We start from the raw sequence: 23225 nt of genomic DNA on the forward strand, positions 1-23225 counted from the left end.
CGAAACACTGCTTTTTACCACCTGAAAAAATATCCTTAACTTTTTGTGCTCAGTGTAATTGATAAACTTGCTGATGTGTTTTTATCGTTGTAATGTTTATTGCAAAAATAATGTGCCCCTTTTGCTCAAAGCTAATCTTGTGTGAACAAAATGCATACCCTTGGTTTTTCAGACATATCAAATACAGAGCTGCTGTTCTGCGATTATTGCATCTCTGTCAATGAAAACAACAAGGTTATATTCTCTAGAGCTGTGTACCATTTTGTGACATGTATTATAACATATACTGTTCAAAAAAAGAAACGCATAGTTGCTACTTGCCAAATTTGTTTTATTTTTCGAAAAAATTAACAGAAAATCCAATATTTAGATTATTTGTTTGAAATTTGGTATGGACACAGTTGAATGCACACACAGTTCATTTGCATCTTCAAATCAATCAGTCAATCAATACGATTGGGTGCCGAGGCTGTCAAGTCAGTAGGGGGTGTGACTGCCTTGAGCAGCAACAACTGCCCGGCACCTTCTGGGCATGGACTGGATCAGATGCCGGATATCTTGCTGTGGGATGGTGTCCCACTCCTCCTGAAGTGCCTGCAATAGATCGCGGTGATTTGCCGGCGCTTCTTCTCGCCTGCGCACACGTCTGTCCAATTCATCCCAGAGGTGTTCTATCGGGTTCATGTCTGGCGACATGGATGGCCAGGGAAGCACCTGGACATGGTGGTCGGTGAGGAACTGGGTGGTGAGTCGTGCTGTGTGCGGGCGAGCGTTGTCCTGCTGGAATATGGCATCCTGGTCAGCCAGAAGAGGAAGGGCGTGTGGGCGCAGAATTTCCTCCACGTATCGCTGGGCAGTTATGCGCCCTTGGACGTGCACCAGGGTGCTCCTTCCAGCGGTATTGATCGCCCCCCACACATGACGCCTCCACCACCATGAACGGGTGCCTCATCCACACAGTTGGGCGCGTAACGTTCGTTTACTCTCCGGTAGACCCTCCTCCGACCATCATGTCGCTGGAGCAGGAAGTAGGACTCGTCGCTGAACCACACGTGTCTCCAGTGATTCCGGACGGTCCAGCGAAGGTGCTGGTTGCCCCACTGCACTCGGTTCTGGCGATGGCGGCGGGTGAGGACAGCTCCTCTGTGAGGTCTGCGAGCTCTCAAACCAGCTTCATGCAGGCGGTTCCGCACGGTCTGGTCCGATAATCGGTGTGGCCCGGGGAGAGCCTGGACAGAAGATGAGGCCGACAGGAAACGATTCCGGAGGTGGCGGAGCCGTATGAAGCGGTCGTGAGCAGCAGTTGTCGCCCTTGGTCTTCCCGCTCGTGGCAAGTCAGCAACGGAGCCAGTGGCTTGAAACCTGACCCACAGTCTACTGATGGTGCTCTGGGACACGTGGAAGTGCCTGGCGATTGCACTTTGACTTTGGCCTGCTTGTAAACGACCCAATGCAATTTGGCGGTCTTCTCTGCTCAATCGGGCCATCTTTCGTCGCTGAATTGTCGTCTGATTTCTTTGTGGCGAACAATCCGCTTTTATGGGTTTTGGAAGACATGGTGAGAGCTCAATATTCCCCGAGTTTCACGAGATTACACTGAAGCATGACGAGTGGTCATGCCAAATGAGCAATTTTGACATTGTAGCCACTGATAACGCATGCGTCACGTGCAGAGCTCACTTGTGGCAATGGACGAAAGGTCGACGACCAGATAAACATTTTCTGCAGTTTGGTGGATATCCTTGTAGCCATATAACTAAATTAACCAAATATTACAAGCTATGCGTTTCTTTTTTTGAACAGTATATATTAAATGGCAACTAGAATATATCTTCAGTAATACTCCGGTTAGATAATGATACAGACATGGAGAAAAAAACACTATATATTTTTGTCTTTTTTTTTTCTACATTTAGTGAAGTTTTGACATATATGGGGAATCAAGACGAGGGTGTGATGTATGTGTGCATAGAGCAATTCTGAGAAAACTACTCGACCGATCTTCATGAAACTTTACCTATAAATTCTGCCAGATAATATCCCCAGACAAGTTTTTCCTTTCTTCGATAAATGTCTTTGATGACGTAATATCCGGCTTTTTGTTACAGTTGAGGCTGCAATGTCACACTCGCACCCTCATTTTTTTAATCAAATTAATTGACATTTTAGTGAAGCAATCTTTGACGAAGCTCGGACTGTGGGATTGCATTTCAGCTTTGAAGCTTAAAAATTAATTGATGAGTTTGGTCATTAAATTTAAAAAATTTGAAAATTCTAATGAAAATTAAAATTGTTGTAATCGATCCAATAATGATTTCATATTATGGCCCTTATCATTTCCTAATTCAAAAAACATATATAGATATGCTATGTTTGGATTAAAAACAAGCTCAGAGAGTTTAAAAGAATAGCGCGCTTTCCTGAGAAGCGGTCAACAGATTCCGCTACTGCGCTATACTACTAGCTTGTCTCTTCCAGCGATCATCAAGCCGTGGGTAATCGGCACAAGCGCTACTGCGCTATACTCGGTAGTTACTTTTTGCACACTTTTTTCGTGAAAGAGCTTTCTTGGCTCATGGTCTCGGGGAATCAACAACTGAGCAATTGTCTTGGTGGGGAAAAAATGCAATGCGTTAATAGCATATTCTGTGAGTTCGATGAATTGACTAAATGTAGTCATTTTGCGTCACGCGACTTGTTTATTAATACTATTGTTAGTTTTAAAATCTATGTCATAACCTTTGGTTACCATGTTACGAAGTTGACTAACTTTAAAACTCTTGTAATTTACTGAACGTAGACAAACAAAATGTGCAAGTATTTCTAATTCTTTATCTGCAGGCCAAGAAAATGTATGGTTCAACCAGTATTTATTAATGAAATCAGTTTGTATTGTGGACGATCCAGAGCCTCACAAAAGTGTCTGTACACATGTATTTCTGAAACTATTGGGAATTTTTTTATTACGACTTCAGCATTGTAATCCTCCAACACCTTAGGACCCTCCCATCAACAACTTTGTGAAGGATCATTTGTGTAAACAAACAAATAAACAATAAAGACGAATTATGTGGGTTGTGGGTGACCCATATGGAATGAAAGAAGGATTTTAAGATGTTTATCCCTATTGGGATGGCGTGGGTCTTCAAAGAGGCAATAAAGAGTTTATCCCTATTCGGTTTACGACCCATACTTTTTACGTAGAATACTTCTTTGAAAGTATGGGTCGTATACAACTTACATCATCCGGACTACCAAAGCGTGATCCGGTTTGGGTTAAGTCAAAATTGTCCACATAATTATATATACTACAGTGACACAAAATCTTGTATGTATACATGTACTACACTCTACAGTGACACAGACATGCACACAGTCTTACACGGATGAATGTATGGATACAGTCAAAGACAGATGGACATACCAGGGCTCCCCACAGACGCCCCTCCTAGTGCGTCCCGGGACCCCCACTTTCAATTTTTAGAGGGTCCATGGACCCCCACTGCAGAATTTTAGAGGGTCCCAAGGGTCGAAAAGCCGATAAGTATAAAACATTGTGGTCTAGCATAGTGTACTGTAAAGTGTCTTTTTCATTGAAATATTCTAGGTTCACACGACAATCCAACAATATCTTGATGAATGGAACACACACACACACACACACACACACACACACACACACACACACACACACACACACACACACACACACTTTCCAATTGACAATCGAACAATATCTTGATGAATGGAACACACACACACACACACACTTTTCAATTGACTTCCTGTATTTTTTATCCCAGCAAAGCTGGAGGTATCCCACAAACGCATAATTGACTTGAGAAATACTCATCCCGATAATACATGATAAAGAAGGATTCTTTGTGTCCGGTCAGCGGCTACAGTTCACCAAAAATTGGGAACATACTAACTAAAATACGGCTGGTAAAATGGCTTCCCCCAGTTTTGGAGCAAAAGCCACCCGAGGTCGCTTTGGCCTGGTAGAAATTCTATAGTTTCCATGCGTAAGAAGATGACGTCGAAAGGCTTTGACGTCATGCATCATGACGTCATCATGCATCATGACGTCATCCCCTCTTTGCGGTCTTTCTCTCTCGCGCGATGTGTGTGTGTGTGTGTGCATGTGCATTTTGTGCACATGTGTTAGTGTTACTGTGTGTGTGTGTGTGTTTGTGTGTGTTTGTGTGAGAGAGAGAGTGTGTGGTTATTTGTGTGTGTTAGTGTTACGTTAGTGTGTGTGTGTGTGTGTGTGTGTGTGTAAGAAAGAGAGAAAGTGGCTGTGCCGTGTGTGTGCGTGAGTGTGTGCATGAGTTTGTGTGTATGTTTGTCAAAATCCAAATACACGATGTTAATGTTCAAATATGAGTGGTGCTTGCAAGGGACGTATCCAGTATAAAAACCGTTATGTACCCCAGGTTCGAAATAGCTGACGATTGCATTTTGAAAAGGTATCTTACACAATAAAGAAAATCGAGTCCGTCCCAGGACCCGCTCTTTTAAAGTTTAGTGCGTCCCGGAACCCCCTCGATACATTTCTAGTACGTGTTTTCTGCTTCTAGTGCGTATAGGACACAGGGACGCGCGCTATGGGGAGCCCTGCATACACATGAGTTGTTCTTCAGTACTGGTGACAGAAAGGGGGAAAAGTGGTCAAAATTCAAATCTCTAGTTTTGTTTTTGAAATATAGCTTTTCATAAAGCAGAAATACTGTAGTATCTGATGTACATAAGAAAAAATCACTGGTTCATATAATTCTTACATAATCTAACTTTTAAAGCTGGTTCTTGTGTGTCTGTGTGTATGTTTGTATGATGAACATAGGACCCGAAACGGGCGCACGGACTAAGACAGGAATTGCAGAGAATGTTCTTTGCCACTCGAGTCGTGTCATAGGGTACTTTTGGAATAGCAAATTTGACAGGATTCTTTAAAAAAACGGCGGAAAACATTATATACCCTGTCTGGGCTGTCGAAACATGGTCTTGTTAAAAGACGTTTTCAAATGGTTAACAGGGAGATACACTCGAAGCACATTTAGCGAAGTAATATGTTGCCAAATCATCAAAGATCAACATTCAAAGATGAACATTTCACTACACGGATCGATGCACACAGTCGAAATAGATGTGACTTTCACACGACCGAAGACTACTTACTAGCAGACTAGCAGACGACAAGATCTAAATATTGAGATCAGTGAGAGCAATCCGTTGAAGAACAGTTACTCCGCTTATTCGTCTTCAGTTAAGCCTATTTCCCCTGCCATAAGTTTCCTTGCAGATCTGCAGTCGCACCCCCCGCGGGTTAGGGGGAAGAATTTACCCGATGCTCCCCAGCATGTCGTAAGAGGCGACTATCGGATTCTGTTTCTCCTTTTACCCTTGTTAAATGTTTCTTGTATAGAATATAGTCAATTTTTGTAAAGATTTTAGTCAAGCAGTATGTAAGAAATGTTAAGTCCTTTGTACTGGAAACTTGCATTCTCCCAGTAAGGTAATATATTGTACTACGTTGCAAGCCCCTGGAGCAAATTTTTGATTAGTGCTGTTGTGAACAAGAAACAATTGACAAGTGGCTCTATCCCATCTTCCCCCTTTCCCCGTTGCGATATAACCCTTCGTGGTTGAAAACGACGTTAAACACCAAATAAAGAAAGATCTGCAGTCACGTAGTGAAATGAACTTAAGTGTCATCGGAAGATTCTTCTCAGTCAATGATCGAAGCACAGCAAGTTCTATGCTGACAAAAGTCACTTTAGGAAAACACGAACATTGACTTCCTTTATGAACCCAAAGGTAACAATATCGACAAGAATGTACGCATTTGACATTAAATGAAACATTCATAGACAGTTTCCAACTCACCAAATCTGCCAAAGAGCCTTCATTCGTGAAAAATGATGATTTTAATCAGACAGGTATCGTAAACAACCTCTTGGTAACCTGCGTTTCTACTTCTGAAGCGACGTGACGTACGGTGCCACATTTGTTTGTTTATGGCTGTTTATCGCGAAACAACACAGTTGAAATTTGTGTGTAAAGTATCATAAATGTGTGGCGTGTAGTCTCCGAATCAGTTCGTTATCTGCGTTTCGATGGTAATTCAGTCAGAGTGGATTTACTTTAAATCGAAGGCGAGGGTAACCTGCTTTGCATGTGCGACGGCGTGAACAAATTTGATTGCAATATTTTATACAGGAAATAAATTTTAATGATTCTGGCTCAGTCTTGTAGATCTGTTATGCAGTGTTTTGGTAGTGTATCTGCTTTTCTACTATGAAGCTCATTTGGAGTGATACGTACGCTGATCGAAGTGGGGTACCCTATGTGTGACATCAACCGTATGCAGATGTCACTCTCGCATTTCACAAAGACAACAATAATTTGCTACATTTCAAGAACTGCATCAGTTTTATTAGATACTATTTAAACAAAAACAGCACAGACACGACTATTATCAACAACACAGAACGGGAGGTAAGTCGGCAAAGACATTCCTAGTGTGCGTTCCCGTTTTTGGTCGCCATATTTGCTAGCATTTTCACAGTAAATTTTAACATTTCCATATCTATTGAATGATTGTGTTATTTTCTTTGATTGTGGCGATTCTCCTATCTCTCTGGCATGTACTGGGTGCTTTGTTACCAGTTTATCCCCTAGACTGTATTGAAAAATGCGTCTGTGTGAGCTGACCCCTACTTGTCACCAGTTGCAAAGAACAACTCACATACAATACACAACCAGTGAACAGACCTTGAAATAATGTACTTTTGCAGGTATTTCATCCAAAGCAAGCATGCTGGAACTGAGAGGGTCCAAAGTGCTACACCACAGCAAGATGCCAGGAAGCGTGAGAGAGAATGTGGTGGAAGCGATGCATGTCTTGTGGGAGCAGAGCAAACTGGAGGCGTGGCTTTACTCCCATGATCTGCTGGACTGCCATCAAAGGTGCATTTTTTGTTCCTTCGGTTTATTTGTTTGTTTGTTTGTTTGTTTGCTTAACGCCCAGCCGACCACGAAGGGCCATATCAGGGCGGTGCTGCTTTGACATTTAACGTGCGCCACACACAAGACAGAAGTCGCAGCACAGGCTTCATGTCTCACCCAGTCACATTATTCTGACACCGGACCAACCAGTCCTAGCACTAACCCCATAATGCCAGACGCCAGGCGGAGCAGCCACTAGATTGCCAATTTTAAAGTCTTAGGTATGACCCGGCCGGGGTTCGAACCCACGACCTCCCGATCACGGGGCGGACGCCTTACCACTAGGCCAACCGTGCCGGTTTGTTCCTTCGGTGCAAATATGTTAGCGTTTGTGTGTGTGTGCGTATGTCAGTGTCTTTCGTTGTGCTTTATTCAATAATGTTTGCAACATTTTTCTAATATATATATGTACATAGGCATGAAAAGGAGTCTAAAACTGTGACATGCTCAGGAAAACTCTTAGCCTAAAAAGGAGACACACAAAGAAAGGCTAGACAAATCCAGTCACACTTATAAGCTCATAAACACACTATAAGTTCAAAAAGTAGTTTATTTTTAACAAACTAGTAAATTTAAATCCCGGCATATGTACATAACTTGTCACAACGTCACAAACTTCATTTAACCTTACAAGTGCACTATGACAGAAAATAAACATAACCCAAGCAAAAAACCCACATTAAATGACTTTAAATATCAAAACAACACCAAAAACAAAAATCTAACATTATTACACCCGACTAAAGCATTGTGTACATAACCGTCACATCACACACACACACACAGCAATACAGCACACCGTCTTGTACCTCCTTCTGCCCTGCCGAAGTCGGGGTATCCTTTTTAATCCACCGAACAATTAATATCCACAGCCATGTGTGTCTCCTGCCTCCGAACCACTGTGCTCCGAACACACACGCTACAGAGCTCGACTCGATGTGCGCAGTTTCGTATAAAAATTATTTTCCAAAATTCCCCACTGTGTTTTATAAAATAATCATATTATGAAAGCACATACTTTTTTTATCTTAGTTGTTATGTATTTATTGTTAGTAAACATCGGCATTATTCATGTTTTACTTTAAACGCAATCATTGTTATTTATAGATCACAGGCACCTGATGTAAGTAGGTCACACACGTGTAAATGTTGTGCCCAGTCCTTGTTTTTGTTTCTGTTATTATTTTAGTTAGCAGGTCTAGTTGAGCACGTATTAAGTATTATGTACCCACTACTAGTTATTGTGCATTTTAGTTAATGGACTGATGATGTCATTGTATGGAGTCGACGCACGTGCGAGGATATGTATGTGTGTGGGGGGGGGGGGGGGGGGGGGCGCGGGAGATGGAAGCTTGCTGTATGTTATGTAATGTATATTTTTATCTCCCACAATTCCGAGAGGAATGGGTCACGTGAGATAGAACGCGGGAATACGTCACTGAACGAATGGTTTCCGTCCTGTGAAGACGTATTGGTGCACTGTCTCTCTTGCTTTGCTTTCATTTCCTCTAACCTTTCTCTGTACAAGTTTTAGTTGTAGGTTAGTTGAAACTTGTGTATTGACTATTTTGATTGTTTATCATTGTGTCAACTTGCAAGGTAAGGAAACAGTTTGGAGTTTTCGGTGTTTGTTGGTTTTTTGAACCGGGAACTTGTTGTTTCGCGTATGAATTTTATTCGTCGAAGCTAACACATGGAAATGTTAAGCGTCAGTCGGTGCGTTCATTGTTTTTGCAGGTGTGACCTACTATATTTGGGTCAGTTGGGATCGTTACTTGTTTTTGCACGTGTGACCTAAGGTCAGTCGGAATTGTGACTTGTTTTGGTAGGATGACATATTATTTTGGCTACGGAAATGAAGTACACGTTTGCTGACACAGTCAGTCACGATTTGCTGACATAGTCAGTCACGATTTGCTGAAGCAGCCTCTTTGTTTTTTCAGCAGCTGTCTCGATTACAGCAATTACTATCGCCTGAGGCGAACTATGGGCCACAGAAGGTCCGCTGTGCTAAGGCTGGGCACTAGTCCATTGAAGATTTGAACATCTTTGCAGTGGATTTTAAATTGTTTTCATACTGTAACGGGTGCGCTTGCTCGTCCGCAGGAATCAATATAACTTTTTCGTGTGGTTTTTGTTCGGAATATGGCGGACTCGGGAAGTGGTGAATGTGCTGCTGGCGGGAAGAAAACCGGCAAGAAACCGGCGAAAGCACAACCTTCTGAAGTGATACCGTCAGAAAAGACGGGAGTTGATAAGTCTCTTTCAATAGAGAAGAGCTCGTCTGGCCTACGTGATTGTGAAGTTACTCTGAAAATGGACAAAATTTTGGAGACAATGACTGCCTTGTCTGGCAGACTATCTGATTAGGGCAAAGTAAGCTGCTTTAAGTTCCAAACAATTAATATGTCCAAAAGCTTCTTCCTTGGTCCACATTCCACCTGTGGTGCTACCCTGACACTCCGCCCCCCACCCTATTTTCGAAGCATCTGATTTTACTATTACAGTAGGTATGCCTCTGCTAACAGGGGAAGGATATTGCTTTACATTATCAATCCACCAGAGAAGGTCTGAACGAACTTGTTCTGAAACCACAAGTTCTGCATCAAAGTCACCTTTCCTAACAGCAAGGGTTTCATTTTTTGCGATCTCTAATCGTTTAAAAAAGAGAGGTGCAACCCAAACACCCGGTTGGGCAGCCACTAAATATCCGATAACTTCAGCCAACTGCCTAATTGTACATTTCTTTCTTCCAGCCAAATCAGCGCACTTAGTACGAATTTTATCAACTGTCCGGGGGGTCAGAGAAACTAACATGTTCTGAGAATCAAGCTGAAACCCTAAAAACTCAATGCATTGAGTAGGTGTAAATACTGACTTCACAGGATGCACAGTAAAACCCAAACGATCCAACAAAGCACATGTATCTAACACTGCTGCCTGGCATTCTTCAAAAGTGTCTCCTTGCAAAAGGGTATCATCAATGTATATCAGAAGGGTATGGCCAGATAAACGTAAGTGGGCCAATACAGGCTTTAGTAGTTTCGTGAAAATGCGGGGAGAATCACGATATCCCTGTGGAAGAGCCAGGAACTCAAAAGTTTTGCCATGAAACTGAAATCTGAAATATTTTCTGAACTTGTGAGCGATGCGTATGGAGAAATATGCATCTTTTAGATCAACTGAGGCAAAAAAGCAATCTTTTTTCATTAATGACACTGCGTTTTTTAATGTATCCATCTTGAAGTGAATCTTTTCAATTGTCTGATTCAAATTTTTTAGGTTTAAAATCACCCTTTGACTACCATCTTTTTTCTGACGCAAGAAAATACTGGATAAAAGTTGATCTGGCCGTTGATCCACCTCTTGAACAATCTGTTTCTCCACTAACTTCGCTACCTCATTAGCCACTAGCTCATCCTCGGAAGAAGAAAATCTAATTTCTTTCCTGTCTGGAATGTGTTCACCAGTGATCATAAATTCAATTTCAATTCCTGCGACTTGCTGAAGGATCCATCTATCAGAGGTTAACTGTCTCCAACTATTCAAATGATCAGCAACTTTTCCACTATGAAAGTTCTCGGGAGTATTCACAAATTTTGAACTGACCTGTTCCCTAAAAATAGAAACCGCTGGCGCACAAATATCAGATTCTAATCCCGTTTTGTTTTCTTGGAGGGAATCCCGCTCTGTTGGGAGTGGAACTTGGGAGAGAATTTGTGTCCTGTCTGTCGGTTGGAGACACCTCTTCTCTGCTGGTACTGTTGTCTCTGCTGAAACTGTTGTGTGTGATACATGAAATGTGATATGAATGCTGTTTTTATATGTTATACTCTTACTTTCTCCCAAGCGCAAGACAAATTCTTCTCTGAAAATTGAAGCCAATAAAATTTGAGTTGAGTTGAGTTGAGTTGAGTTGAGACATCATATCACAAAAATGCAACAAAAAAGGTGACAAAAGACGATTTCTGACCCCTCAGTACAAAACACATGTAAAAGAGATCGACACCAGACAGCCACAGCAAGGAGAAATGTAATCACAGAGGATGAAAGGAATAACATCCTTTTTCACTTCATCCGTAAATAATTGCTAAAAAATCGAGATTAAAACAACAATTTAACCACACAGAATGAAACCAACATCAAATATAGTTAGAAATGCTTACAACTATGAAGTTAAAGTGGCAAACAAGCAAAATCCGGTTATAGGGGCTAGACAATTAAAAAAAAACAGCAGCAGTCAAACTTTGTTCATAACATCACAGCGTGACATAACCAAAACAGATACATTAAAACAAGAACATTCTGACCCAACAGGCAAACAAATGTATGGACATCTCCAAATAAATGAGAAGAACCCTTAAGAAGTAAAAGTTGTGGATGAAACCACCATAAATCCACTATACAGCAAAAGAAACCTATGTGTACATAATGGCACGCAAAGTCAGAGGATGAAAGTGCCCATATCAGCTAAAAATGGTGCCAAAATAACTGCAATCAACAAATCTGAGAAAGAAATTAGTAGCAAAGGGACACAGTTACCATTTTAAATAAAAAAACAAGATAACATATGTAGCAGGTAAGAGATAAGAGGGAAAAATACATTGTACATAACGCCACACTGAGACACCTAGGATTCTGAGTGATGTATCTTAAACAGATGCACACCTACAAAGGCAGAAATTATAAGAAAACAAATGACACACAGAAGGTACAAATAAAAAAGCAACTAGCAGCCCTGGAACATAAATTCAGATCATCATCAGAAAATGCAAGAAAAATGAGAATGTGTACATAACATTACAACAGGAGATTATCTTTCATGCATTGAGTGCTGGTGAGTACTGCTCACTTAGATTTTGTCAGTTGAGAAATGATCACTGTTTATCAACTGACATAGGAACAAGAATACATGAAAAAGTATATAAGTGTAATATGATTGTGAAATAAGTTATCAATTCTGAAGATGGTTAAAACAGGATGTGTAAATAAAAATCTTGAAGCTCACAAAAAAAGTCTGGTCTCTGAGCCATAAGTCTCATGTAGGCTATGCCTCCAGAAAGATTTAGCAGCAAACATGTAAATAAAAGCCCAGTGTTCAAGGGACATCATGTAGCCGTCCTCCTTGAAGACTCGCAGGATGTTGCACACGGGTATACACAACAAACAAAAAAACCCCAAAAAAAAAAAACATTTTCTCTTCCCACAGCCCAATTCCTCAGGAAGACCTCCCAGGCTCCCTCAGCAGTAGCTTTTGTGATCTGAAAGAAAAAACGATTTGCAATTATAGATGCATGTATAGTTTCTGAAATGCTTGCTATAATGTTTGGATTTTACACTATCTGCTATCATCACAGCAAAACGATATGATGTGACGTTATGAAAATTTTCAGGGTCATAAAAACAGCTGAATGCAGTCATCTACTGCTCAGCTTTTAATTCTTTTAGCAAAAAAGAACAAGATTTGATCGTAGTAGAGAACTCTCTACTTCAGAACAAGATTTCAATAACGTGTACATAATGTCACACGTCACCCAGACAAGCTATCTCGAACTAAAGGCGTGTGAAGTTATGTACACGCAGTCATGGAAGAAAACACGAATCCCACAGAGAAAAGTCTGAATCTCATAACTCGGTCATTTACAAAGAACAACAAAAAAATGAACCACAAGTCTGAAAGAACGAAAATCAAAGAAAATCATTGATAAAAATGGTAAATATTCCGCGCCTAGCCCGAAGACAGTAATCTCATGATGTGACGTTATGAACATCGCACCGTACTTTCTCAACCGATTTCCTAGCCCGTCAGAAAGTCCCTTTCAACGCAGGAACAAAAGAAATCAACATAGTAATGTTTTCCACCTATTTGTACAAAGATTCTATTTGTATTAGCTTAACCATGCATCGTACGTTATCCGTCACGACAACAGCTTCGTATCTGAACAATCAAAATAAAATTTCTTCATTGTGCGTCAGATCGGAGACTTCGTTTAGCGCGCGATATTTTCGACTTGCACTCAACCATCGTTACAAACAAACAAAACACGTCTCAAACAGCAATATGACTTACAAAATTGATAAAACTTACCATCATTGTGTACATAACACATTTCAAAGAATCACGACAAAACACTTACCTCCTGTGTTCTCTTATTTCTCGTTCGTTTCAAACGCAGACTTCTTCAAATGAAACTACGATCGCATGGCTGGAAGTCAGTAAACAAAGTTTGTTCACACCCCTTGTAGAAACGAGTCCATGCGCGGAAGAAAATATAGTACATAACTAACGCGTCACGACGCATCACGCAGTTGGCCGAAAAACCTTTCCCGTACCGCTGTTTATCATTGGATTCGTGTTTTAAACTTATTTTCACACAGAAGAATGATTTTTCATCGAAAATCAACAAAAACTTTGTTGTTCTAAAAGTTGAGAATGAATGTCGGCTCATTAATACACTCGGCCGGAAAATCACGACAGAGAACGACGTACATTCTAGCCTATGGTAATCTTCCGGTAAGCTCGACTCGTCAAATTTCGGGGCACTTTAAACTTTGCAAGGGAAAGACCGACCATTTCAGAATAGAATCTCCGTATTTTTTCTATATTTTGGACAGTGATCTGACAGTATGGGAAAGTTTGCCGAGCACACTGTACTAGGTGTCACAGAATTGCAACAGATCACCGTCAATAATCACCAACAAAACATCGATTATATTCCGCACACGTGAACCACACGCTACGGAGTCATGTCCAAGCCGAGAAAAATACCTTCTTCGTCAATGCTCTTCATGTTCACGATTTTAAATAAAAAAGAAGCATCAAGAGACCTTTTCCGGAGGTTGTATCACTTTTTCTGACTCGACGCCATTTTGTGCCTGTGACCATATAATATATAAAAAAAACGCTCGCGCTGGACCCGAGTACTCTTCAGACTGGCTCGCTCAATAAATATAAATGTTTGGAATGTCTGTGGTGTGTATGTTGGTTTCTGACCAGAAATGCAGATCTATCTCTGGCCGATTCATAGATTCAACCTACAAACTGCGACCTCATCTGTGATCAGATATGTTTTGACAAGCATTAAACGGATGAAATTAACCACATGCAGTTTATTCTTCAGAAAAATGCACACACAAAATGGGTTGGGTTCGGTGATTTGTACATAAACGTCTTCCTCGCGATAGATTCGCTTATTATTTTGTCTTATGAAGCCGTCATCAACACGAACACAATGATTGCAGAAGCAAACTCTGTACCTACACGACCGAGACACAAGACTGATTATTTCACAGCTGCAATGAGAATAGAGAACAAAGACGTTTTGGGTAAGCTTACTCACGTCAGGTCTTCACTGACAAGCTAGGAACAGACGGAAAATTCCGAACAAAAGTAAATGACGTCAAAGTCTCTTTCGCTTTGCGTGTAACTTTGTCATGACGTATTTTTGTGTGACGCGTTCGGCTGTTCTATCAGGTCAATGGCTGCGTGTTGCCCCGCCGGTGTGAACTCCTCCTACGGCCAAGTCGTTTTTGTGGTTTATTTCGCATTTAGGTCCCAGGTAACATTATGAAGTTTTAATACGATCAATCGGACCTATTATCAAGTTAGTGTATCAACTTTTGAACGAACTGCGCCCAGTAGTTTCCCAGCAATAAGCTGTTAAGTGGAGAAAGACACACAGACACACAATTAAAGTCTGCTGAGCCCTTGTACTAGCGTACTCGGCGACATGTATATACATTGTTCATATGAAGACAATGATTATATAGTTAAGCTACAGTTCAAATTGGAAAATTTCTAAGTAAATTTTCATTTGATTAATATACTTACCCGAATCACATATAGCATTTGACACAGTCTGAGATGCTAGGTACTGAAAACGCTTACCCATCTAACCAATTAAAGGGAAGCAACCCCATCACCAAAAAAGGCAAACGTAGCCATGGTAACGGACCGGTATCCCGGGAGTTACCTCCCATCTAGTGGATACTACGTCACTTCCTACCACACCAACTCATACGGCTTTCAGAAAGCTAAAAACCATAGCGGGGCAGGCGGGAGGGCCTACACTATGTGATTCGGGTAAGTATATTAATCAAATGAAAATTTACTTAGAAATTTTCCATTAAATTACATATGCTTACTCCGAATCACATAAAGCAGATAACATCAACATGGCGGTGGGCAAGAAATAAATCAAACTCACCATCACATCCTGGCCAGAACCTGGCCGGCTGCTACGAGAGCAGGAAGCCCGCGTGAGCCGTCCTGGCGAAGAGCAGAGACGTCCCGAAGATAATAGTTTATGAATATATCTTCGGAACGCCAATAAGCAGTGGACAAAACATCGTCCAGCCGCTTGGAGCGTAGCACCGCGAGAGACGACGCCCAAGCGCTAGTCTCATGGGCTCGAGCCGAGTCCAGGGGAAAGGCAGGCAGCGCCCCCCCCCTATTTGCGTGGCTCCAAACATAAGCTTGCCTTATGAGAGACGACACCCACCGGGCCAACGTTACTTTAGAAATGTCTTTCTCCCGTGCAGTCAAAAGTGAGAGAAATAACAGCTTCTGAGAACTAGCTCGCACAGGCTGAGTGCGAGCTAAATACAAACGGAGTGCCCTAACAGGACAATTGACCAGATCAGGATCATCCAGAGCCAACGCGTTGGTCAGAGCCTTAACTCTAACCAACGGAGAGGCCTGCCCCGGAGCCTGATTCTTGGCCAGAAAGTCAGGGCGGAAGTGCAGGGACACTTGAGCCATCTGACTCAAAAGAGACATCTCCTGGCAGACCCGACAGAGCGTGGACCTTGCTACCCCGTCGGGCCGTAGCCAATAAGAGCAAAAAGAGAGTCTTTCGAGTCAGGTTGTAAAGGCTAGCCCCCTGCAAAGGCTCGAAATCCGAGGAACGTAAAAACTCCAAAACCAGGAAAAGATCCCACTTGGGAGTAGGGACTCTGGTCCTGGCTTGCTGAAGAGCAGCACCCTTAATAACTGCTGCAATGACACCCGCAACATTAACAGACCTACCGATCTGTTTAAGCGTTGCGGAAATCGCCGAGCGCCGAACCCTCAACGAGGAAACAGAAGCGCCTTGCGAAAAAAGGAAAGAGAGGTGGTTGGCGACCTGCATCGTGCGAGGCGCAACCGGACTCACCCCTCTTGTCGAACACCAGGTGGCCCAGGCCTTCCAGTGGGAGGCGTAAACAGACGCAGTGGACGCCCTGTGAGAGCGGCCCACCAGGTCCAGCGTCAAGGAAGACGCTCCTGAGCGCCTCAGTGAGTCCCGAACAACTTCCACACGTGAAGCTTCAGAAGACTGGGCTCCTCGTGTGGAACACCTGTTCGGGGCTGCACGAGTTCCCCTCTCACGAGTGAGAGAGGAATGGGAGGCCCGAGGGCGAGACGAAGCAGGTCTGGGAACCAGACCTGCGACGGCCAAAGGGGGCGACCAGAAGAAGGGCCGGCCCCTGCAGCTCCGCCTTTCGAATTACTCTGCTGAGTAATGGGAAAGGCGGGAAGGCGTACGCCTCCAGACCCGTCCAGGGAATGTCCAAAGCGTCCACTCGCCAAGCCTGAGGATCCGGGAATGGCGAGACGAACACCGGAAGTCTCTTTGAGTACCTTGTGGCAAAAAGGTCTACCAGAGGCTTTTGGACTTGGGCCCAAAGGCGAAGCAGTGCCCCGTGAGTGATAGTCCACTCGGACTGAAGCACCCTGTCGGAACGACTGAGAGCGTCCGCCAGAGTGTTCAGCCTCCCTGGAAGGTACCTGGCCGAGATCGAGATGCGGTGTTGAGCACACCACTTCAGAATCTCGCAGGTCCTGTCCGAGAGAGACGGGGACCGCGAGCCTCCCTGCTTGTTGATATAAGCCGCCACTGTCGTGTTGTCTGTAAACAGACGAACATGTTTGGCCTGCAGGGAGGGCAGAAACTCGACCAGAGCTAGAGCCACAGCTTCTAGCTCCAGCAAGTTGATGTGCCACAGGCTCTGTTCCGTTGACCACAGACCTGACGTCGTGCGTAGGTCCGTGTGTGCACCCCACCCCCGCAAGGAGGCATCCGTAAAGAGATCCAAGTCTGGGGGGGGGCAGCGTGATCGGAACTCCTCTGCAGACCCATCCCGTGTCCAACCACGACTGGAACCATCCCTGGAGAGGGACAAGGGCGTCCCAGTCCACCCAAGAAGAGACCACATACGGCTTCAGCGCCAACTGAAAAGGCCGTTTGTGAACCCTGCCCAGAGGAACCAAGAGAGCCATGGACTCCATCTGCCCCAAGATGGAGGCGAGCGACCGGAGTGGGGCCTGCAGGAGTGGCAAAGTGGAGCGAATCTGAGCTTGGAGCTTGTCCACCCTCCTCTGAGGGGGTTGGACAGTCCAAGAGACCGTGTCGAAAGACATTCCCAGGTAGGTGAACGCCTGAGACGGAATCAACTCCGACTTTGATCGGTTGATCGAGAAACCCAGCAAGTTGGCCTCTCGAAGAACCGACTGGGTATGCTGCGCGCAGCCTATCTGGGAATCGCTCAGAATGAGCCAATCGTCCAGATAAGCCCGCAGTCGAATACCCTGTGACCTCACCAGTGCACAAAACTGCCTCACGACCATGGTAAAAATCCACGGCGCGAGAGACAGTCCGAAGGGAAGTGCGCGGAACTGGTAGACCTGATCGCCCCACCGGAAACGGAGCCATTTCCGGTCGGCCGGATGCATAAGAATGTGAAAATATGCATCTGTCAGGTCGATGGAGGTCACCCAATCTCCTGGGCGGAGAGAGTCCCTGACCGTGGCAGGAGTCTCCATCTTGAACTTTATCTCTCTCAAAAAGGTATTGAGATGAGATAAGTCCAACACGGGACGCCATGCCCCTGAAGCTTTGGGTACGGCGAAAAGACGCCCGTAAAAACCCAGGGAGCTTTGATCCAGGACCCTCTCTACCGCACCCTTCTGCTCCAGGGAAGCAATTTCCGCCTGAAGGACGGACCTTGCTTCCTGCGAGAAGGGGGGCTTGAAGCGCGGCGGGCACCGGGAAAGAGGTGCCTTCTCCTCCCGCCATAAGAGGCGGAAGCCCGATCTCACTACTCCCACAATCCATTGGCTGTCCACAGAGACCATCCAATGGGAAAGTGCCCGGGAGGGGCCTCCCGCCATCACCAAAGTGGAGGGCGGAAGGGGGGTGAGATCGGGAGCACTTCATTGGGGGTAGGGCTTGCTCTTTGAGCCACCTTCCCGATGCGATACGTTTCTTACCGCCACGAGAGCCCTGCTGAGCAGGTCTCTGCTGAGCAGGTCTCTTCTGAGTAGGCTTGGGTTGCGATGCAGACTGAGACTTCCCTTGCTGGGAAGGCTTAGCCTGTCGCATACCCTGCAGAGCCAAGTCGCAGGACTGAGAGTCCTTAAGCGACTGAATCTCCCTCTGTCTAACGTCAAGCGCCAAGGAACAGAGCAGAGATCCCTCTGCAACCGGAGACACCCTTAAAGCGTCTCTGGTAGCCTGATCAGAGAAATGTGACTGGCTCAGAAACAAGTCTCTCCTGCTGAACAGTGCATGAGTGTACTGCAAAGAGGAGAGACGCATCTGCTCCTCGTTAACCTTCGCCAAGGCAGCGAGGAGCGTAGAGATGTCATCCGCGTTTTGTTCCTCACTAAGCGTGAAAGGAACTAAACTGTCGGTCATCGCCCGAGACAGCGTTCTCAATAAAGTCTCGGAGATGGACGCCAACTCCAGAAGCTGGCGCCCCATCTCCTCCAAAGAGATGAGAGAACTCTCGGTTATAGCCAACTCAGAGCCACCCTGAACCTGCTTGACTAGCAGAGGCTGCAACTCCCGGGTCACCGGTAAGAATGACCGCGGCAGCGCACAAGAGGCAATGAGATTGCGGCTACCACTCTGCAGAGTGAGCTTCTTTTTTCCCAAAGGAACAAATGAAGCAACCTGAGCCGCTGGCAAAACCCAAGGCTGTGCCGACTCCGAAACTGGACCAAACGGAACCAGAAGCAGAACCGGCACAGTGGGAACACCACTTCCCGGAGGCATAGGCTTAGCCAGAACCTGTGAAAGGTGGTAAGCCACAGACGGTGATTCTGCAAAACGGAAGGAGGAAGAATCCTCCCTCACCGGAAGGAAGTCTGCCATAGCGGACGGGGCACCAGAAGAGGAAGCCGCCGTCGCCGATGCCCCCTCAGGGAAGTAGCAAGACGTAATTTCCGCTGCAGCTGCAAGTAAAAACCTGAGCTTAGCCGGAAACCCGACGCCAATCTCTTCGCTAACCACTGATTGCATATCAGAGTGGTCAACCGAAGGACCATGACCAAAGTCACTCCCTCCGCCGGCAGAAGGAAGCACAGGGTAACCGGAAACCGGAAATCCTTGCCGCCGGACGTCATCCCGACTTATCCCTTGACCAAACGGAAAGGATGAAGTCGGAAGTCCATCTGAACCTGCCGGAAGAGGGTGGGCGGAAGCCGACAACCCCTGAGGGTGAGCGGCCACCTGCCCCGGCGGAAGCACCGGAAGTGCAAAAGCCGAGCGCTGTTGTTCCCTCTCCGGCATCCAAGAGGAAGTGCTCGGAGGAGGGACAGCAAATCCGGCCGAAGCCGGAAACGCGGAAGTCACAACCGCCGGGGGTGGAAGCGACGATCACGAGGACTGTGGCCGGAAGCCGTGCTGCCCGTAGGCCAGTCCGTGATCCCCCCCCGTCACCGTAGCCGAAGCGACCAGGTGAGAGAGGAACCGTGTTTCCGGCCGAAGCCGGAAACGGCCGCCGCTGCCAGTCAACGAAATCCGGTCCTGTAACAGGCGGAAATGTCGAGCTGGCCGCAAGCCGCCGCTGCTGATCGACAACATCAAAGCCTGAAGCAGGAGGAGTTGGCCGACCAGCAGAGTGCAGATAGTGAGACTGCCCAGGTGAACTGTGTCCCAAAAGGGACCGTCCCGTCGCCTCACCAGGGCCGTCGGACCAGTTCAACTTATTTGTGGAGGCGGAAACCGCCGAGGCCGGAACCTGAACTCCGGAAGCGGAAGGCATGACCACGGAAGCTAGAGACTGGACATCCCCCACCGCTGCCGGTAACGCAGCGCTGCCAGAACCTGCCGAGCGCTGCAACTCATCCTTACTTAAAAGGCGAATCTCTGGCACGAGAGATTTAATCAACGTCGAAACAAGAGCGCCATGCTCCTGAGTCAACGACGGCGGAGAAACAACATGAGCACTAGAACGAGCAGAACTAGCACTAGGAGGCGAAATGGTCACAGAAAGCAACGTGTTGCGTGCCTCGTCCGAGACCACAACCACAGGCTTAGAAACAGAGGACGATTTAGGTGTAATTTTACCCTTCACATCGGCCTTTCCTTTACGTTTATCGGCGTCAGCCATGCTGACTAACAACAAACGAAAACAATGCAAAAATTTACTGAAAATTCAAAACGTCCGAACGGACAGAAACTCAGTAACACTAAAAGTTCAAAGAACAACAAACTACCAACGACTGCAAACTACTAGAGTAAGCAGACAAAGGTAAACACGCCAAAATATCAAAGTCACAAAAATGACCAAAATGCAAATGGCGACCACGCTGAACGTCGCTGATAAACAAGTCCAAAAAGGACGACAAATTCAGCAACACACCAGCGAACATGTTAATAAACAAGAAACAAGAACGAGCTCACCCAAAGGAGCCCGCACGGGAGAAGACGAGTAACGTGGCCGGCAGGTGAGCGAACTCACACAAGGTAGCCACAGAGCGCAAAAATACCACAACCTCTCTGTAAGGCTGCTGAAAGAAGTATGAGTTGGTGTGGTAGGAAGTGACGTAGTATCCACTAGATGGGAGGTAACTCCCGGGATACCGGTCCGTTACCATGGCTACGTTTGCCTTTTTTGGTGATGGGGTTGCTTCCCTTTAATTGGTTAGACGGGTAAGCGTTTTCAGTATCTAGCATCTCAGACTGTGTCAAATGCTATATGTGATTCGGAGTAAGCATATGTAATTTAATGTACAAATATGAGTGTCAGTAATAATTATGAAGCCCTGAAATGTGTCTTTGTCCTGGAGGTCGTTTGAATCTGGTGGTGTGACAAATGTGTGTGTATACTCTTTAAGCCTATTATTTCTTTTTGAGGGTGCAAGAGAAAAACAAGAGGCGAAGCCTTCAAGGCTCCCGTAAGAAATCGACAAACAGTAGATCTAACACAAACTCAATCACTCCGTCACACATACACACACACAGTAAGCATAGGTGACACAGTGCAAGAGTGGGAGACGCTAGATCTAGATCTGTCTGTCTGTAGCCTACTTACGGGGACACGACTGCCACTGAGATCGACACTGCCCTTTCGACAGCGCTTCCTCGCGCAGACACTGAAAACACACTGTGCAGATCAACCTGTAGGAAATCTCCTTTGGTATCTTCTTTATCTATTATTTCTGGAGCCGCTATGAAACCGAACAATGTGAAATCGTCTTCCCCGAATCGGCGAATGCAGCTCGGTTAGAACTGAGAAGTGAATCTATACCACAATCCTTCACGCGATCTGACCTAACCTTGACCCCTGACCTGGTCTACATACCACACACAACACAAACCAGTCACCTGTTTTTACCCCCCCCCAAAACCCACCACCACCCGTTTTCTTTGGATATACACTTTATCTACATACGTGCCGACGAAATGTTGATCATTGCTTCAATACTTTGAAGCAGTTGCTTGGATAATAACCCGGTAAAATTAGTATTTCGGTGTTCAGTCAAATGTTAAAGTTTTTATCACACACGCACGCACAGACAGACAAAAGTTAGCATCGCATAGGCTACACTTATGTGAGCCAAAAAAGCAGTAAAAAGGTTTAAGTTTTGAAAACTGTAAAGAGCCATGCATGTTTGGTAAAACGTGTGCAGCCTTCCATTCTGTTAGTTATACCTTTAGAGACTTTGAACTTCAGTGCATTTCACATTCAGAGTATGCTACGTTTTTAGACAAATTGCTACACTGTTACACCAAGCATCAAACTGCTACGCTCAAACAAATAATCACAAGCATGCAATAGTTTGCTTTTTCTTGTGAGTCCTGTTACTCAATTCTTATTCTCATTCCATGTAGCAGTCAACATTTGGGTCATAATACGTCATTGTCCACACTAAAAGGGAGCACTGCAGTCACTCTCTATTGGCCATTATGTTTCTTTTTTCTACATAAACTTTTTGAAAATGTATATATTCTTGCGCAAAATAGCCTAAATGTAGATGTGCGAATCAATTTTAGACAATGCTTCATTTAAACACCATTTGCTACTCTGAAAAAAAAGAAGGTAAATTGCTACACTTGAGGTTTCACAAGGGTTGGCTGTCTGTCAGAGTTTTCATTTTTTGTTTGCTTTTGTCTCGCATTGATGTATGCAAGAAGAAGAAAAAGCAAAACAATATGTGCTTGTATCACAGTGATAACAGGTCAGGGTTGTTGTTTTTCAGCTTGGAGACGTTGAAAGTCAACAATTTTTCATCTTTATTCAAGCTGTTGGAGAAAGACCAGTATTCAGTGTGCTCAAGTCGATCTGACTGGAAGAAACTGGGCAAGGCAATGGAATCAGTGCGCCAAATGTTGAAGAAGGGACAAGAGGTGGGCAGTGAACAAGATGTTCTCAGATACCTCAAGCACAAGAACCACCCAACTTCTTTTGCTGTCTGTGAGTATTGAAGATTGTTTTGCACCTATTTATATTTTTTGCATATGTAACCAAGTACATGATGTACAAGAATCACCTTTGGAGGCAAAGCTGAGTCATACAGGAATGAGCTTGGGCTACATAAATAGCCCAATAAAAACTGTTAAGTGATTAGGCAAAGGTTTGCAAAAGCATACCAGGAGACAACAGCAGCTGAACCCCATCACAAACAGTTCTCTACAATTGACAGGTGTCTTACCAGCGACATACAAGACATTTCGAGCTCAAACCAGGCAAACAACTCTATTAAATTAATGCAGGGCTGCTGTGAAGGGAGACTACTGCGTCACCCTGTCACATGTATAATAATATTTATTTATTTATTTATTTATTAAGGAGATTTCTATAGCGCATAACTAAAAGCACTATGCGCTTTACAATATCACTAGGTATAAGCACACGCAAACATACTCTGATTAAATAGAACTTAGCCTAACAAGAAATACTAAGAACACTAAACATTTGAGTTCATACAAAAATAGAGAATTAAATTA

At 44.6% G+C, this 23225-nt stretch overlaps 1 protein-coding gene across 1 annotated transcript in view; it reads left to right on the forward strand.

Annotated features, from left to right (window-relative positions):
- The window catches only part of LOC138952785 (apoptosis-resistant E3 ubiquitin protein ligase 1-like), a 105635-nt gene that overhangs the window by 7050 nt on the left and 75360 nt on the right, over positions 1–23225 (forward strand). Inside the window, exons 2-3 of the mRNA XM_070324524.1 lie at positions 6798–6969; positions 22478–22692. Coding sequence (XP_070180625.1) covers positions 6798–6969; positions 22478–22692 — 387 coding nt within the window. The remainder of the gene's footprint in view (positions 1–6797; positions 6970–22477; positions 22693–23225) is intronic.

Source organism: Littorina saxatilis, linkage group LG17 (genome assembly GCF_037325665.1).
Source record: "Littorina saxatilis isolate snail1 linkage group LG17, US_GU_Lsax_2.0, whole genome shotgun sequence".
NCBI lineage: Eukaryota > Metazoa > Mollusca > Gastropoda > Littorinimorpha > Littorinidae > Littorina > Littorina saxatilis.